General features: G+C 40.7%; 1 protein-coding gene across 2 annotated transcripts; it reads left to right on the top strand.

Annotated features, from left to right (window-relative positions):
- Positions 1 to 8,684: 8,684 nt before the first annotated feature.
- akap17a (A kinase (PRKA) anchor protein 17A) lies at positions 8,685 to 18,540 on the top strand. Of its 2 annotated transcripts, none has more exons than XM_006638018.3 (5): positions 8,685 to 8,911; positions 10,991 to 11,764; positions 13,140 to 13,288; positions 13,788 to 14,028; positions 14,418 to 18,540. In XM_006638018.3, exons 2-5 carry the CDS (start codon positions 11,006 to 11,008, stop codon positions 15,156 to 15,158), a joined length of 1,890 nt encoding a protein of 629 aa, XP_006638081.2. In that variant the 5' UTR covers positions 8,685 to 8,911; positions 10,991 to 11,005; the 3' UTR covers positions 15,159 to 18,540. The 2 variants fall into 2 exon arrangements, with proteins under 2 accessions (XP_006638081.2, XP_069053594.1); XM_069197493.1 differs by lacking the exon at positions 8,685 to 8,911 and adding an exon at positions 8,918 to 9,053.
- Positions 18,541 to 19,908: the final 1,368 nt, after the last annotated feature.

Raw genomic sequence — 19,908 nt, 5'->3', positions numbered from 1 at the left:
TCTTTTTACTTAAATTACATCAGTTTTCACATTGTGTCATTTAGGCAATGTAGGTTATCGGAACAATGTTATCCCTGACCAGTATTTAAGTGACCTTTGTGCACTCAGGAATATAGATTTTTTTTTTACTCTGGTACTAAGAAAGTTCAAGAATTTCGGAGTGGATTGTTGCTCAACCCTAGCATGTCAAACCCACCTTATAGCTTCTATATACCTTATAGCTTGGCAAATACAATTGCAATTCAGTCTTCATAATGTGTTTGCAGGACTTTGCCATTCAAGAACAACATATCAGGTAGTTAGTGTTCTATGAAGAAAGTACACAAGAAGGAACAATTCAATTTATATTGTTGGACTGTACATTGTATTACCTACTGAAATATTGGCTATTCTGGTGAATGATCTTCTCTTCTGCATATTTTAAGCTGAATATGCAGTTTCCCATGGGAAAAGTTTCAGTTTGTCATTGGGTCCTGAAAACCAAACTGTAGGACCTAAAGGTGAATAGGTGGTTCTTTCCAAATTTGTGGTTGCTCTTTCCAGCAAATGGAGGTTGGCACTGTGCAAAGGTCTCTCATGCTCAAGAAATGCTGCAGTCTTTTGCTGTATGTATTCTGAATTTTATAAATATTCAAATTAAATTCAATGGCATACTAATGCTGGTTATTACACTGCATCTAAAGCTATACATCTTTTTATATGATTAGGTTGTGTTTACAGTTGTCGTTGCTTTAATGAATTCTGACTAGCAGTTTAGTGACAGTTTTTTTCTGTGCATGGGTAATTGTTGGTAAAGATCCAAATTCAGAACTATGCCGTTAATTGAAAAAAAAAATGCCATTTACCAAATTGGACTTATTCTGCTTGAATACTGACGCAATATAATCCTGTCACTTCACATTTATTTTGCTATACTGCTTCTTTTGGGTTTCATTGAAACCATAGCTGGCCACAAGTTGTGTTAATCATAAACCACACATTGCTGATCCAGCAGACACAGCTCGATCTGCTCAAAGAGAAGTGCTTACTGAAAACATCACAGAACGTTTAGAAAGGAATAGAGATCCTTTTCTAAGAGACGTTCTAATGAAAGAAGCGACACGCGGTTATTTCTCAAAACCAATTATTTCTCAAAAACAAATGTTTACAGCTTCACAGTAATTGGGCTTTGATATTTCATGTTTCTGATTGGGCAAGCAATTCTTTTACCCCCACAAAATACATTTCCAATCTTTCCTCTCACAATTGCCTCTCTCACTTCTTTTGGAACAGTTCAAATCAAGGACTGTACTACTTTTGGCTGAGTGGGTGGGAGGTGGGATGTTTTATGATCATCTCAAAGGCTGAAGGCTGACATGTTTGAAACTACGTAAGGAGCTGGATGAGCTCTGCTTTCTTACTCCTACGACAAGTTAATATGTTGAAGTCTGATGTTAAGGTCACTCCATTTGTTTTTCTGTCTGAAAAAGAGCTGAGGCCTTAACAATGCAAAACAGCCACTCAATCGAAAAGGAATGCTAATAATATTTTGACTTTTAAACTTTGAAAGTTAATATGCCAGTGGTTCATATTTAATTGAATTCATGCTGGTTCATCATTTTGGTTAAACAACATGTAAATCTGACTAGCTTGGTCAGGCTTTTATAAACCAGTGGATGTTCATGCTATGTGATGAAAACTACAGAGTGTTGTTTTTGCGTTCTGATTTTAAAAGTTGGAAAAAAGATTGTTTTCTGCAGTTTTCTGCACATGTGCCTTTCCCAGGCTTGTTCGGTGACCATACATAATTCTGTCTGGCTTCTGTAAGACGTACTAGAAGATTTAAATTAGGTTTCATGTGGAGCATTTGAAGCAATAACTCCATAGACTCAAGGGGAAATAAATTGTTTATTGTTGTTGTAAAGGAGGTTAAAATTGGTTATCCACTACGACTGAACACTCTCAAAACCTTCACTGTAGAATGATTGTGCTTTTACTAAAACAACTTTAATCTTACCTAAATTCTAAATGGTCTTCAAATTATTTTATTTTTAAGATTCCCATTTCCCTGTTTATTATGTTTTGCTAAGCATGATATAAAGTGTGCATAAAGTGCACTGTCCTTTTTGAAGTTGCTAGAACAATTATTTAGAACAAGTTTAAAACAATTTAAAGTTGCCCCATGATCAAAAAGAAACTGTATCAGTCCAAAGTGCTATTAGTGCCTGAAAGCATGAATTCTTAAAATAATTCTTTAGTACTTTATTGCAAGTACTGTACATCTGTCAGTATCTAGGTTACCATGTCCCACGTTTAATACATAGTGGAATAAATGAATAATAAATGATGCTCTAGTTCAATTTAATTACATGTGCCAGGATGTCTGATTAAATGGTTTTGCCTAAGGTTTAGATACCAGACAGATATTATTCAGGATGCAATAAGCTTCAAATTACGCCTTAAAATATTTCATAGAACCTAGTGATGATTTAAATTCACCTTTTTATAACTGAGGGGTCTTCGGATTGGCTTCTTAATCCTGATTTTACAACACCTCCATTTGACTTTCATCGATACTTCTCCCTCTGCTGACATCTCCCTCGTTATTAATATGCCCATGTTTTTTTCTGTATTATATTTTTGGAATAGTTTTATTATATATTATTAATTTAGCTTTTACTTCAAATTACACAATATTACACTACAATAAAGACTAGAAAATTCTAATTCAGAAGTCCACTATTGATTTCAGAGAGCATTGTACCACCACATTCAATATAACTTTGTTTAATATTTACATTTTAGCATGAATTTGTGTGAATCAGCAACCAATGTTCTACAAATATGAAAGCTGATCAGTATTTCCAACATTCAAATGTTGAGGGTAATAAGAGAAATTTCAATAAATAAAGCAAAACCACCATGTTTTTTCTGAATTGTTGTTTTTTCATCCTACTGTACTATAGTTGTAACACTGCATGTAGCCCTGTAATGTGTTCATTATTTTACATGGATACATACTTTCTCTTGGGCTTGAAGAACTCCATAAATTGAAGACCAGATAAATTCTATTGTGCAGCTTGGATGAAGAACTGTCATTCATCTTACAAAAAATGAATTCACTGCAGATGGGTATGTAAGACAGTTTTACTATAAATAATCCCATTGAAATATCAGTTATTGGAGCATTTTACAGTTAAGCATAGTGGAAACAGTAGATCTTTCACTGAGACTGAAAATGTTTTCCACCTACTCAATAGTGTGTCAGCGCTATAAACATATAAGGTTTTTTAAAACTGAATTATTGGTTTTGTGCCTTTCAAGTGAGAAGACAGGGGAGACAAACACAACATCAACCGACAAAATGCCTTTCTGATGTTCCAGGGAGTGGACTGCAGGAGTGTGTATCTGGAGCTGCACGTAGAAGGAACTCGATTACAAAGTGCTGACAGGAAGAATGTAAACTACTGTGATTCACCCGATTCACTGTCAGTTCATTGATTCCCCAGATAACCAGGGTGCAAGGAGTTGAGACCTCATCTGAAAAAAAAAGCCCAGTGCTCATTTTTACAACTTCTAACAAGCCTGAAAAAAAACATGTTTTCTTACTACACAAATACATGCTGTGAGGCAATAGAATTGTAAAGTGTAATGTGACCTCACCAGGAGAATGTAGGGAAGTGAAAAAGCAAACACAATACTTGATTACTGTATATAATTCCTGGTTTTTGGCACATAGGCAGGCTGGTAAATGAATTGGTTTCTGGGAAAACTGGCCCTAATGTGAGTGTGGGCGTGTTTGAATCTGTTTGTCTCCTGCGATGGAAACGGGTGGATGTTATTAGCTTAAAAAGTGCTCAAGAAGCGCATCAAAAATCATTTCTTGTGGGACGTTGTCATATACGGTATGCTCACGATAAAGGAATTTGATTTCCTTAGTTTAGAATAAGGGAGATCAAGAGGAGATTATATGAAGGTCTGAGGAGAATGAGATAGGATCCAATTTATCCACAAAACAAGGGCACAGGGCTCACAAGTGGAAACTGAGAAGATCATTCCTTTAGGTTGGAGAATAGCAAACAGCTCTTTAAACAAAGATATGTGGGTAGTCTGAAGCCCCAAACCCCTTCAAGAATCAACTGGTTGATATTTTCTGCATCTAGCTTCACTACATGGGTCCTCTCTTTTGCAGTTTTTCTTATATTTTTACATAAAATCACTTTATGTCTTCTTGAAGGTACATATGGCATATTCATTGCTTGGTTCAGTTTATTGATACGGTAAGCAATAATCCCACTGCTATGGACTGGTTGTGATATAATAGATGCAAATTAATGGAGGTGACCACATTGTGCCCTGATGCATGTCTGTGGCCTAAGACATCAGTGCACGTATCTCACCAGTTATTGTGGATGAGCTGTGCAATAGCGCTGCAAAACCTCAGCTACAAGGGCTGAGTTCATATCAGATGATCCAGGAGAGAAGTCTAATCTCCCATGATACCTTCATTCCTTGGTACATAAACCAAACATTCTGCTCGCTTTTGTAATATTTCTCTGCATTCCATTCAGACATGGAGGAATCTACGTACACAGCCAGATCTCTTTCATCTCTCAGCTTCCTGCAGATACGTCAATTCAGTGTTCCTGCTCGCTTTGCACGTGTCCAAATTCAAATGGATTGAACGTTGGTGTGCAGGAGGATATGTGTATAACCCTGGTTGTGTAGGAATGACCAGTGGTATGTCGGACATGTCTTGTGTTGCACTAACATTGGCTGGAGGATGTTTCCCAAGATATTGATGCCATAACACTGGGCAGTGAGAGAAGTTCTGATGGAACTGGGCACTGCTTGCACGCCACACCATCACTCCTCCTCCTTTGCGTAAAATCCCAGTTTCCTTGGTATGCAGGACACACAGCAGACCATCAGCAGAGCTCAGATTAAACACAGATTGATCAGAAGACATTTGTGCCCTCTCATCTTCCTCGGCCAAGGCCGCCTTTGTTAGCTCCCATGAAAGTCAAAGTTAATTTGATGTAATAATCTAGCCAGCATCTATATCACCCTGCATCTCACAACTGGCAACCCACAAACCTAAGGTTGCTGCTAGAAGGGGGGTTAGTGTGGGGCGCTCACCCTGCTATGTGGATCCTAATGTCCCTGAATAGTGACAGGGAAACCACAGTATACTGTAAAGAGGCCCCATCCTTCAGATAAGACGTAAAACCGAGGTCCTGACTCTCTATGGTCAATGAAAATCCCAGGGCGTTTCTTGAAAAGAGTAGGGATGTTACCCCAGTGTCCTGGGCAAATTTCCCCCTGGTCGTTAAAAATATGGGCCTTCTAATAATCCCCATCTATGAATTGGCATAATGACTCTGTTCTCCTCCCCACTGATAGCTGATGTGTGGTGAGCGTACTGGTGCACCATCATCCAGATGAGGGCTGCACAGTGCTGGTGGTGGAGGGGAGTCCCCATTACCTGTAAAGCACTTTGAGTGGAGTGTCCAGAAAAGAGCTACATAAGGTAAGTGTAAGGAATAATTAATTAATGAGTAGGACTCTGACCTTGAAAAGGCCTTCAGAACCACGAGCCATAGTCTGGCAGGTGTTTCTGGTCTGCCCTGTCAGTAATCAGCCTGTTTCAAGAACCTGTGATGGCACTTCTTGCTATAGCACTAGCTGATTGTAACTGGATGTGGAAGTCCTTGTCCTGCTTTGCTGTGGTGCCAAGTGTTAGTGACACTGCCAGGCTACTAGATGAGGAATGGCTGTGAGTGGACCTGGAGATGACACGCAATCAACGGCTATGACAATCACCATTCCAAGTGCCTCTGCCCTCTCCACAATCACTTTCAAATTTGGAATTGCACCAAGCTATAACATTCATCGAGTGGCCTTTGTATTTCTGTCTAGCTCTAAGGATGCCCTCCCCCTTTTTCCTGATAGCTACCACCAGCTGTCTACGCTGGCTTGCTTTTCAACACCTGGGCCATTAATTCGTGCAAAATCTGCAGTTACTGGCAAAGAGAGGCCCAGTTCTGCCATTTGCTATACATCACTGTAATACAGAGAAAGTCTGATGTCTCTCATTGGCTGGCATTAGCTTTGTCCTTTAAAGGGATTATTAAAAAAAAACCATAAAGGGTATATAATAGAAATAGTTACGCTATTATTACTGTACTGTTTTATAGTTCAAGGGACACATGAACATTTTTTTCAGCAGGAGCTAATTTTCAACTGTTATTAATAATCTATGAACAATGTGGCTATTCATAAACTCATTATGGTTTAGAGTCGAGCATGAATACTGTCAGAAACTATTAACTAAAAAAAATGTTTTTTCCATTCAGGAGTGAAGGAGAACGAGTATTGTCTTAACAAGACCCAGCAGGTATTATCTACGGCTTATCCTCATAATCACTACCATAGCAACACTACAACTGTTGAATTGAAACATTCCTATGAATTATACATGTCTCACTTCACTTGATGACTTTGTTTCACACTTCGCTGTTTTCGCCAGATGGCGAAAACACAACCGATCAACCGTTAGCGATGAGAAACCGGAACGTTTGTTTTAAAATATTTAGTGATAGCACGATTAGATGTATGCTTACATTACTGTTCTATAATCCCGTAAATGCTGTATTAATGATAAATGCAACATTTATTTTCAGTATCACAAAGCAGTGAGTCTTTTAATCATATATGACTCCTGTGTTAAGAAGGGTTATATAAATGTGGATACAATTCACAATAACGACGTTTATTGGGTTGAATCAAAACTTCTCTTAAGTTCCTGTTATAGCCTGTTATAGTTAAGAGATGTAGTTCATTCAATACTAAAAACCCTTACACTGACTGTATACTTCCACTACTAAAAAAGCCTAATAAATACAGAGGCTCTACTTTGAGTCGACGGGGATAAGTATTTTACTGTACACATGCTCGTGCAAAATACACCTATAATAGTCTTTATTCACTTGGGAAATTCCTGTGCAGAGTTTGCGAAGTCACCCTCAGCTTTGAGACTCGGCAGATACAGAGACCAGGAATGGAAAATGTAAATATTTCCTTCTTCAGGGAGAACAAATTCCTTATTTTAATTATATTTATTTAATGTACTGTATTCTGCAGTAAGTCACAATAAAAGTTAAAAAGAGGTTGCGATCCCGTGTTTATTTACACATAAAATGATTTGTCTTGCAGGTTGTTGCACATATTTTTAGATCACACTGGCACTCCAGTGCCCTACAGTAGGTGTAATCTATGCGCGGTGTGATTTAATGATGAGAAACGTTGTGTTTGGAAAAAAAACACCTTAACTTCATGTAATAATAATAATAATAATAATAATAATAATAATAATAATAATAATAATAATAATAATATTGTTTACACTTATATAGCGCTTTTCTGGCAGTCCACTCAAAGCGCTTTACAGGTAATGGGGACTCCCCTCCACCACCACCAATGTGCACCCCACCTGGATGATGCGACGGCAGCCATAGTGCGCCAGAACGCTCACCACACACCAGCTATCAGTGGGGAGGAGAACAGAGTAATGAAGCCAATTCATAGATGGGGATTATTAGGAGGCCATGATTGGTAAGGGCCAATGGGAAATTAGGCCAGGACGCCAAATCCTAGAAAAGACATTTCATTGCCAGCAACTACTGCTGCATGCTGTATTGTTGTGCATTTGATAAATAAACATTGATTGATTGAAAAGCATGAATAGAGGGTATAAAACCATTTACTTTTGTGGATGAAGTATTTAGCCAAAATAATTGACAGATTAATATCTGCATCACTTCACTTTCAATAATTGCTTATCCAATCCAGGAGCAGGCCCAGATCCTATCCCTGGAATCACTGGGCGCCACCAAGGCGGAATACAAACTAGCCAGGAAGACAGTCCATCTTAGGGCACACGCAGACGTGCACGATCTTACACCAGGGTCAGTTTTCACAGAAGACAATTAACCCAGCAGTGTGTCGATGGACTTTCGGAGGAAACCGGAGTAAACCCACAGGATTACAGACTCCACGAAGATAGCATCCCAGGTCTGGAATCAAACCCGGAGCTCCAGCGCAGCGATTTAGCAATACTAACCACTGCACCGCTAACGCATGCCAGAAGGTTTAAAAAATGATCTCATGCCGCCCTCTTGCGGCACAAAGCTAGAAGATCAATTCAATTAAGCTCCTACAATTTGGTTCAGCCAACAAAAACCGCAACAACGTTTCATTTGCATTTCAGTTCTGTGGTAAAATAATGTCATATTTGTATTGTTTGAAAATGTAGCAAATCGCTTTCTGTCTTCAAAATTAATTTACAGCTTATATGTGCGTCCTTTTAAGTCCTAAAAGATCAATGATAATGATGCAAGGAAATACATTTTAAAACGTCTAAAGTGTAAATTAAATTAGCTTAAATGCTACAATCAGATCGAATAGGTTTGAAATGACTGATAATTCTGTCAGTATTAGTAAAAATGCCGCAGGAGCGCAGTTTCTGGTGGTTTCTTTTCCAATTCAGCTCTTAGCTTAATGACCCAGTTGAACTAAATATTGGCTTGATCAGAGTGGTTTAAAAACTTTCCTAGCTTTTAAGCTACTCCTAACCTATGAAAATTTTAAATGCATCAGAACTGTAGTCCTCCAAGACAGGTGATGGGCACTTCTGCGTTATTATTACTACTACAAGTACCAGTACGAGTGCATGCTCCCAGAAGACAGCCAGCCCCTAGTCAGCGCTGTGCAAGAGGCCGGAGTATCCAGAGTTTCAGCCCACCCGAAGTTATCGAACCAATCACATCCCTCCTTCCATGACGGAAGCGGAATTACGTCATACAGGAACTTTCTTTGCTCGTGTTGATTGAACAACAAAACTGACTAGATTTTTCTACAGCAGCGATCACAGGTAGGTCACTGGTAGCATAGCGATAAAAGAAAACAGGTCAAGTCGTTTTGTACGATTTATGATTTATAATTTATGATTTAGGACAATACAGTTTGTTTAAAGGTGACATAGAGTGGACGGTTGTGTTGCGGAGCAGGGTCAGGTGAGTGACTTCTACTCGTTTCATCTTCGTCTGTGAAGTCGCTGGGGACTCGGGATTTTATCTTCGTGTGTAAAGTGAAAGTCAAAATGGATGCAGCTGAATGAAATCGCTAGTCTGCCAGGACTGTCGCTTTTTCATTTTGCACAGCACTGCTCGTTCAGAAAAGAGTTCGTGTTACCGAATCGGGTCTGGCACCAGTCACATGAAGACAAGGTTCTTAACCTGGCTTCTGGATCCCCGCTGTATTTTCTGGCTTTATTTCAGTTTACCTCTTATTTTAATTCTTGAGTGATCAAAACCTGCCTTGATCTAGAAAGTAGCTCGCTAATGGTGTAGTTTTTACAAGACATTAAGCAAATAGCTCCCAACACCGGCAAGCTCTTATTGCTGTCTGAACAGCTCCTCATAGGTGCCCTAATGACAATGGACAACGACAGGTGGAATACTGTTTCTAAGTTTAGTTGCAAACCTTTTTCTGACATTTAAAAGCTACAACGTCTTTTAGGTTAAAAAAAAAGTCTCAAAACGCAGGTGTCTCTTTCCAGGAGTCGTCTTGGATCATTGTTGCCAGCCTTTAGACAAGCATAGCATCTAGATTGTGTAGCATTGCAGAGTTCCTATGAAAATACCTTTAAGTCATTGATGTATTAAATTATTATAACGCTTAGCTGAGCTTTTCATACGAACAGACTCCAGACAAATCCTCAGCTAAATGCAAGTTGTCCAGATGTTCAAAGTAGATTTGAGTTGTTACTTGGCTACATTGGACTACCTTACCCTGGGATTTAATTTGGGGAACAGAGAGTCTCTTCCAAATATGCCCTTAATTGTACCTATTAAATATATCTGTTGTACATATACTTTCCTGTCTAAATGCAGAATGTAGTTTCTTTTCAAACTATATATCACATTATATTCAAACACAGCTTTTGTTTTAAATTTTAGAGCTTGTAGTTGCTCTTGATGCTTGCCATGTGGAAGATATAATCTATGTACTGATGCACAATGAAGATGTGACACATGGTTTCATCGTGCACAGTGTTATTTACATTTGAGATATTTGTCAAATATGTTGGTTCTTTGGAATATATTGTTTCTTTGGATAACAACTGGGTTGCAGTTATGGAATCTCAGGAATTAACACCAGGTGCACACTGTTTGATATTTGGTTTAAAATGGCTAATGTTAGTGGATTCAGCATCAGTGATCTTTTTGGAGGCCTTTTAAGGGAAATGTTGACAAGTAAGTTCTAAATCACAATCTTCTGTGGGCCATGGACAGTAGGATAACTATGACTTTTAATATTTTCATTTTTACAGTATTGTCACATTTCATACTAAAAACACCATTCTTGGATTTGTGTTTTTGGGTGGTTTCTGTAACTTTGTCAGTGATAGTTATCTGTTTAAAATATTTGATTCAATCAGCAGGATTTGAGTGTTGCATTTCACGTGGCCTCGGGGTGTGTATATTTCTTCTAACAAATTTGTGTGAAATGCATAGGTCATTTTAGTTTTGAGCTCGTTTTTGATGCTTGTGAATTTTTTCTAACCCCTGGGGTCCCTACAAACTTACTAAAATTAACCGCAATAACTCTCCTCATTAGAGCACAAGGCAAACTTTTCATTTCAAACGGTTTCTGAGTGTTTTGCGTCATCATTCCTTCAGTCAGAGGGTGACACTGATCAGTAATCCCAATAATCCCTCATTTAACTCATATTTCACTCCTGGAGTTTAGTCGGTTTTTGTTAAGTTGAAATATGACTTAGTGAATTATCGTTCAAAAGAAGGGAGGAAGTGTGAAATTCTGAAGAGCTAAAGGTGTATTGGATTAACATCCATGTATATGTTTATAGGCTCGATTAGGATATGCAAGAGATGTGCTTGATGATGAGCTCTCTATGTTAAGGAACACGCCTTTATGTTTTTCACCACAGTCGCATGCGGCGAGTATGGCGACCACAATAGTCCACGACACGTCAGAAGCGGTGAAGCTGTGCTCCTCCCAAGGCCTCTACCTGAAACCCATCGCTAAACTCACCGTCAGCGTGGGGCTGCCCCAGCTGAAGCAGCCGGGCAAGTCCATCTCCAACTGGGAGGTGATGGAGAGGCTGAAGGCCATGGTGCAGCCCGACCAGTTCTCCACCCTGCGCATCGCCAAGAGCACCATGGAGTTCATCCGCTTCGAGGGCGAGGTGGAGAACCGGGGCATCGTTCGGACGTTCCTGGCCAAACTCGATGGGAAGACGATAAAGCTGAGCGGCTTCACCGACATCCTCAAAGTCCGGGCCGCGGAGTACAAGATCGACTTCCCGACCCGCCACGACTGGGACTCGTTCTTCCGAGACGCCAGGGACATGAACGAGACTCTCCCCGGCGAGCGGCCGGACACCATCCACTTAGAGGGGCTGCCCTGCAAGTGGTTCGCCCCGAAGGGCTCGTCCTCGGAGAAGCCGTGTGAGAACGTGCTGCGGACCGTGTTCGAGGTCTTCGGCAGGATCCGCAACGTCGACATTCCCATGCTGGACCCTTACAGGGAGGAGATGATGGACAAGAACTTCCACACCTTCAGCTTTGGCGGCCATTTGAACTTCGAGGCCTATGTGCAGTACCAGGAGTACATAGGCTTCGTTAAGGCAATGGATGCCCTGCGGGGAATGAAGCTGATGTATAACGGAGAAGATGGGAAGGCCGTGGCGTGTAATATCAAGGTAGGCGCTCTGACGCAGTGTTTCTCCAGATGTCTTCTTTTTGATTGTCTTGCACGCAAATGCATTTGAAAGCAGCTCTCTTGTATAGTTCAGTTTATACGGTAGATCTGGAGAGATTTTGGTGGCATTTCTCTTAACAGATGCTCTGAGACGATCCTTAATTCTCCTGAATGGCCTGGACATGTTTTGGACAAGACAATTAATTTAAGTCTCTCACTTTAATCGGCTTTACTCTCCTTAGTACAAGTGGAGCTTGGCTGCATTGAGGGGGGATGTGCTTCCAGTTATCATGGAATAAGATCGTAGAGGGTTCCATTTGAATAGGTGGCACTGAAAAACAGTCCACTGGCTGGAATTCATAGACATTTTCCAGCCCGTCTGTGTCCTGAAAATTCAAAAATTAAAATCAAGTGTTTTCAGTTTGGATATATTCAGAATTATATACTTTTGTGGACCTCTCTGAACTTTGGCACGTGTTGTCTACTTAAGACAATGGTATTAATTTTTTTTTGATTGCTTACTTTCTTTAACCGTCCTATTTTGTTGACAGTATAAAAGCTTCAGAAGAATCCCCTTGTATATTCACTATTTGGTGGATGAGGGGGAGAATGATTAGATAAGTACAACTTAACTAAGATGAGTACAATAATAAGGAGAAAAATGAAGAAAGAAAAAATACAAATCCACTAAAATAATGAGACAATTATGGGCCAATTGTAAAGTTGTGGGTTTATGGGACTTGTCAGCCAGTGAAAATAGAGAAGGAGAACACTGTTTATGTCAGGGCTTTGTTCCAGCTCATAAGCCATTTATTTTTACATGCTTATGAGAATTAATATAACTGCTGCTAGTTCTACATTGCATCTAAAATTTGAAAGCTAATCTGAAATCTCTGACAGTTTAAGAGCAGAGTTTTGTTTAGTAATAATTTTAATCGTGCAAATGGATAAGTTAAAAAAGGGGCTTCATTATTGTAATGAAGAATTCTGCTAGATGAAGAAAAAAGATTTCCTGGGTTAAATACATATTGAGCAGTTGTACTAACTACCACATTGCACCCGTTTCCTAACTGTTGAAATGGTCTCTAACAGCAGTGTGAATTATGATTTACGGATCAATTCAGTAGTAATTATTGAGGCAGTGAAAACCTTGAACTGGCAAGGACTGGAAAAGCCAAGATTTTCACCTCCCCTACACTCGGCTACTGAGTTTTCCCTTTTTCCTTTCTAATTCTCTCGGGATCACTCTGAATTGCCTAACATTTTTGTCAGCTGGACACTTGAAGGAATTTGTCCTTAAAATGTCTGGCAGTGGAAACGTGGTCTGCCTCTGCCGTGCTAAATCTTCAGAGACCTGCTTTTGTTGCGATTCCTAGATCACTTTTGACACCACCAAGCACCTGAGCGATACCGCAATAAAGAAGCGGCAGCAGGAGAGACAGAAGCTCCAGGACCTGGAGCGCCAGAGAGAAGAACAGAAACGGAAAGAGAAGGAGGAAGAGGAGAAGCGGAAGGAGGAAGAGAGGTAACGGCAGACCTTTACTCATGTCTGTTATAGATGCATGATGGGAAAGGAGGAGCAACACAACCACGGTACATCATGACAATTCCCTCTTACTAACCTTGTACCGTGTGACCAGCAAAAAAAGAACGTTTAATACCCTCTGGCCTCCTACGCAATTGTCTTTCTCTGTGTACTGCTGCCATTATTGTGTGCTTGCAGAGGATTTGGGACTTCATTGGAAACATGCATGTAGCCAAGTGATGATTACTCTCAAATGAAGATATTTCTTCCCAGATATGCCCTGGTATAGTGTGGTCAGCATTCACGATCTATAGTTGTGAATTGTACTGCAATGTTAAATAATCTAATATATAGATCATTTATAGAGTTGTCCAGCTATTTGTGTAAAAACTGCATGAGGTGTACTTTCCGTGATTTCAGGACTAGTGTGGAGAAACCTACAGAAACCACTTGTGTATACATGGTTTCTTCTTGGTGTTTATGTTATTTCTTCCTCAAGGAAAAAGAGAGAGCTGGAGGAGGAGGAGAAGGAGAGGAAAAGGGAGGAGAAGCTGAGGAAGAGGGAGCAGAAGCAAAAAGAACGTGAGGAGAAGAAAAACCTCAAAAAGTTCCAAAAGCACCAAGCTGAGGAGCAGAAGAAACTGCAGGTGAAGATTGCACTGGAAGAGAGGAAAGTATTACTGGCCCAGCGGAACCTGGAATCCATTCGACTTATTGCAGAACTGCTTAGCAGAGCCAAGGTAAGCATGTTCTCCCCACGTTCTTGTGGTTTTCCTCCCTCAGTCCAAAGAAATACTGGAAAGTTGAATTGGCTTCTGGAAGAACTCAGCCCTATGTGTCCCAGTGTGCCCCACAATGTACTGACTTCCCATCCGGAGTGTATCCTGCTTTGTGACTGCGACTTGTTGGGATAGGCTCCGGCTCCTACGTGACCCTGAATTTGATAGAGTGGTTAGAAAGTGTTGAACAAAATCAAGCAACCTAGCGAGCCCTTTCAGGGATGCCTTCACACATGCGTTATCTTATTCCGCAGTGCTTGGCGTTTGCCTGCTTGAGCGGTAGTAGCGGTAAGCCGTGCGGCGCCCTGTGCGCGTTGTGACCCCCCGCGGTGCTCTTGTGTGTGCGGCAGGCTCAGAAGCAGCAGGAGCAGGAGCGGCTGGAGGCGGAGAGGGCCAGGCTGCTGCGGCTGGAGGAGAGGCGCCAGCTGCAGGAGGCCGAGCTGCGGCGCGTGGAGGAGGAGAAGGCGCGGGCTCTGGAGCTGCAGCGGCGGGAGAGGGAGCTCAGGGAGAGACTCCTGTGCAACCTCCTGAAGAAGAGCAGCGCGCCGGAGCTGCAGGGGGGCCAGGGAGCGGCCCCCAGAGGCCCGACTGGGCGGCCCACTTCCGCAGATTTCTTCTCCGATTCAGAAAAGCCCGAGCACCTCGCCGGCGCCGTCTGTCCAGACACCATGGCGAACGGGGCTTTCGATGGAGGGGTGTGTAACCCGGTGAATGGTTATGAGTGCACAGAGGAAAATAAGGACCCGAGCCCTCGGTCCCGGACCTCTGAGAAAAAGGCTGACGGGGTCCGATCGGGCCAACGTCAGCAGGGCGGCCGAGCAAGGAGGCACCGGAACTCCAGCCGCGAGGACAGGGAGCGCGGTCGGCGCAGACGGTGCCATAGCTCGGGGGGAAGGGACAGGAGCAGGGAGAGGAGGAGCCGCTGCAGGGACTCCAGCAGTGCCGACGGCTGGCGCAGCCGGAGCCGGAGCAGCTCCAGGAGGCACTCCAGCGGGCACCGATGGCACAGGCACCGCAGCCACAGCTCAACCCGGGAGACGAGCGGGCACAGGAGAGGGAGGAGACACCACCGCCATCGAGATGGGAGCTAAGAGCAGCCTGCAGGGACACTGAACTCTCGGTCCAGTGCAGCACACAAAAGCTGTTGGAGAGAGGAAGGCCGGTAAGCGGGGCCCAGGAGCTCCGGAGCTCTCTGGGCAGCAGGACTGAGGTTCCTTGTTGGAGCCGTCACAGGGGTGACCACAGCGTGGGTTTCTGGACTACTGACATGAAGAAGAGGACTTCACCCAAGCAAGCCAGCAATTTACAGTTTCATACAGCAGGGCATGAGTTCTTGGCTTTAGGGACCAAAAATACATTTTGTTTTTCATTAAAAGGAAAAATGTAATTCCTCTCCTGTCTTTGCCCTTTTCTGAAAATATTTTGAATACTTTTATTTAAATGTTTTCAACAGTGCTGAAAGTATAACTTTTTATCCAATATTTTGGTATTTCAAAAGAATATGAGTCAGCCTTGGAGATTTTAAAGTATTTTTCTAGTTTTACCTATAGATTAACGCTCAGGAAATTCTGTTTTCTCTATTAAAACATTATGCTCACATCACTGAACAACGGCACTTAATGCTTTAGTGGTATGTAGACTTAAAACCAGCATGTATAAAGGCCTCTAATAGCCAGGCTGTTTATTAGTTAAGGTTACAATGAATGCAGTAGATGTTGCAAAGAAGAATACTGCTACTTCATTACTGCATCAGTACATTAATGACTTTTAGACAGATCTCCAAATGTCCATTAAGGGCATAAAAAACATGCTCTACGGTGTATTTTTCTGTTGTCATGATAGTAGCATTCATGAACTCATGAAGGAAATTTGAAGGAAAAACGCCTCAATATTTCTATATTAATCTTTCTTGAGACCAATTCGATTTATCCATTATCACGCTGGAGGACCTAACGAAGATAAACTAAAATATATTTATAGTATGTGTGAAAAAGTGGCCATATAATTTTTCATTTGTTTTTCACAAGCAACAGACACTATTTGATCCCCAAATAATTTTAGCTCTGCGTTCTGTATTGTTTTCTAAGGAGTTGAAATGAAACCCAAACCTTCAAAGAACCATTAAGTATCCTGTTCATGCAATAGGGTACACAGGTGTTCTCTTGCCTGACGAATAGTTTTGCTATTTGTGATGTCAGTTAAAGCACCATGCACCCTCTGACAGCTGCTCAAATCTGTTTTGGAATTACTCCCAACTCTGTTGTTTTTTTTCAACAATGTCTCTCTTCCACAGGTTTGCTGAACAGTCGGCATCGGCTATCTTACATCTAAACGATGCTTTCAGATTATTTTGACCCCGTGTGGTAATGGGTTCAGTGAGGGGCTTGGCTGACAAACCTCACCCCCTGGTGAATAAGGATATTGTAATTTGCACTAGCAAATAAAAAGTGTTTCTTAACAGTGTTCTTAATTATCTTAATATTCTAAACTTATGCTGAACTGCTTAAAGTGATGAAGTTCTGTTTAAGGATTTTTAATCAATACAATTAGTAATCAACCACATATGTTTTTGTTTCCGTTTTGCATGTTGAAAAGAAAAGATCAGGTGCCATGACTTTATTTCAATTAGGATAGAATAAAGAATACAAGAGAGAAGCATTTGGATCAGTGGGCTCATTTGGGTGCTTTCATTTATTGAATTTACTTGCTGGATACAACTGTAATATAGGGTTACTTAGCTGTCAAGTTGTTTGCCCAAACAATTGTCAAATTAACTTTTAATGTAGAATTACTAAAATATAGTTACTCCTCTGTCCATTCGGTGTTTTAAAAAGTTTGATTCCCTTATTTCATGACTTTTAAGTAAAACAATGTTAAAATAATTAAGCACCAATAGCAATCCTATGACTTAGGTTTATTACTAACAATCGTTTCAAGCTTCCCTTGGAAGCAATACAAATATAATTCATGTAACATGAACTCAAACCACTCGGTTTGTGTGGAGTCACCCCTGGAACTGGGTCACACTTGATCTGAAATAGCTGTGCAACTCCATCCCAGAAAGCTATCACAGAGCTCTTGCTGTCTTAAGTAGACCAGTTTAACAGACCAGTTCTTTAGTTGCTGCAGATAGAGACCTATAAGACATGCTGACCTGGAGTTGTGCACCACTACTGTAAAACATATTTGAGCACAGAGGGTAAGGCAAGGAGTGGTTTATAGTTTAACTCTTTCTCCGTGTCATCATATGGGAAGAGCCTGATTCCACTATGTGTTTTTATCATTCGCAATGCGATGCCGGTCAATACTCGTATTCATGATGAGCTACACATTGTCCCCCATGACGTTAACACACAATGATCTCTCTCTGGATTTTTATCTCTGGAGACTCAAATCTTTACTGTTGAAACATTTTGATGATTTTAGCAAACTGTTCTGGGGGGGAATTTGTCAAAGAATTGTGAAGAAAAGCCTTTCTGCTGAAAATGAGTTGTCGATTAAAGATTTTACCAGTAAAGTCAAGGATGAAGGTTAGTTGGCCAGTGTGATCTGGGAAAGGTGCTCCAACAAAGCACCATTAATTTTACAGGTTTTATCTCAGCCACTTAGTGTTTGAGCCTAAGAATTAAATGAATTTATGCTTTTGCCACAACATTTGTTCCATCAGATTATATCACCCAGTCCAGCTTTAAACTGACTCCTGACAAAGGATAAGTAAAATATAATGGGAAAATATTTCAAAATGAATGTGACCTTTTCAGTTACCCAACAGGCTGCATTGAATAAACTTTTACATAGTCTGCCTTAAGATTAATATTTTGACATTGACTGCTTTATTGTAATTTTAGCCTATTGGGTGCTACTTTTGTTGAATTGATCAATTCAGTCTCAGAACATCTTTCCTATAATTACACGTTTGCCTTCAGGTGACTACTCAGGGAAATGTTACAAAATCACACCCAGGATTTACACCTGCTAGAGATGAGACCACAAGTGCATTTTTTGTGTTGTAGTATAAGAGTTTAAGAAGATTTACAAATGAGAGGAGGGTATTTGGCTCCATGTAGTTCCTTCTAGTTAGAAGGTAAAATCCAAGAATCTACAATTCTTGAATCTCCTAAGATCCATCTCATCTGAGGATCCTCAGCCAACGCGCCATGTATCTTGTTCCACAATCCTACAATACCAATAGGAAAAAGCTCTCTCCTCCAATGACGATTCAAACCCCGTCTCCTGCCTGACACGGCTGGATGCATGTCATGATACTAACAAAGTTAATTAGTATATACAGTGTGACCAAGACCCAGCCTTTATAAAATCCCATGTTGGAAATACCCATTGTGTGTGACATTTAGCTATGCATTATGTTTTATTTGTTGGATGTAATACATCATATGTTCCCCTGGTCTATAAAAATAAAGCAGTGTAACAGAAAGTGTCTGTGTTGAAATTAAAAATCTTTCAAGTATGTGGCTTGACTTGGACTTTCATTGACTTGCATATCCTTATCACCTGTTTCTAGGGTCATTTATAAGTTTCAGCACTTGGGTTTAAACTCATTTTTAAGTGGTTCAGTGTACTTAAAATGTATGAAGTCATTTCTGATACTGTACTGATACTCTCTACTAAGAGGTTCTAATCTGGGGGCTTAAGAAAGACAACTTCTGCTAGCGTGACAAAGTTTTGATATGTATGTGTAGAATCCAGTGTGTATTTGTCAAAGCATTAAGTGAAAGTGACGTTAAGGCCAGACTACAACTTCTTTGCTTGTTTCTATTTGAGTGTTAATTGGTTGGTCTGTGACAACTAAGCACTAAAAAAAGCTATTAAGAAGCTAAAGAATTACACACATATGCTTTTTCTTATACAATTGGAACCCATCACTGTGAATAGATCACTTGAAGGACTTGGTATAATTTTATTCAATTGCTAGAGACTTTTCACACTCCAGAGTGACGAAGGTGAACCTTTGGGAGGAAGAGTGCTGTAAGAATGCATTTAATTGTCATGTAATTTGCCAGACCGCTTTATACCATACGGTGTAGCGTGAAGCAGGAGCCTATTAGTCAAGCAGTGAGCGCACAGCAGGGTAGACCCTGGACGGGCACCAGTCCATCACAGGGCAACTCCAAACCAATCATACATGGGGACAATTCGGAGGCCACGGAAAAGGCCAAGGGGGGGAATTTGGCCTGGACACCGGGATAACTCCCTACTCTTATCGAGAAAAGGCCGGGATCTTTAATGACAACTGAGAGTCAGGACCTCAGTTTAATGTCTCATCCACAAAGAATGTACCCACTACAATATAGTATGCCTGCCACTATACTGGGGCATTAGGACCCACACAGGGATTTAATTGTGATAAATAGAATTTGTGCACAGAAAAGGGACAGATGGAAAGGGGCTTTGAGTTAAAAAAGAGGGCACCGGGGCAGTGCCAACCTTGATCAAGGTAAAACGGTAGCCGCAAAACAACTTTCACACCATTGGAGGAGGGTAAACCATGAGGGCACATTAATAAAAGAGTTCTAAAAAATTGCTTTCAGAGTATTGAGGCAACAGGAAAAGTGTGTATATGCTTCAGGAAATTAGGTCCTTTACATCTAGAGTGGCTTTCAATTTGTCTTGGAGTTACAAACACCAAATTACCTGTCTCAGTACATTTTATTATATGATGCTTGAGTAGGTAGCTGCGTCAGCATTGTACAGTATAGGCAGCATGGAATAAACCCTTACCTGTTCCATTTTATTATATTTTTAATAGTAGTATTGTAATTATATTTCTTTGAAATTAGGCATTTTTGTTACTTTTACCATGACAGGTAGTCCATTATAAAT

The sequence above is a fragment of the Lepisosteus oculatus genome, chromosome 13, assembly GCF_040954835.1.
Source record: "Lepisosteus oculatus isolate fLepOcu1 chromosome 13, fLepOcu1.hap2, whole genome shotgun sequence".
NCBI classification, from domain to species: Eukaryota; Metazoa; Chordata; class Actinopteri; order Semionotiformes; family Lepisosteidae; genus Lepisosteus; species Lepisosteus oculatus.
This window is presented reverse-complemented; position numbering and strand designations above follow the sequence as displayed.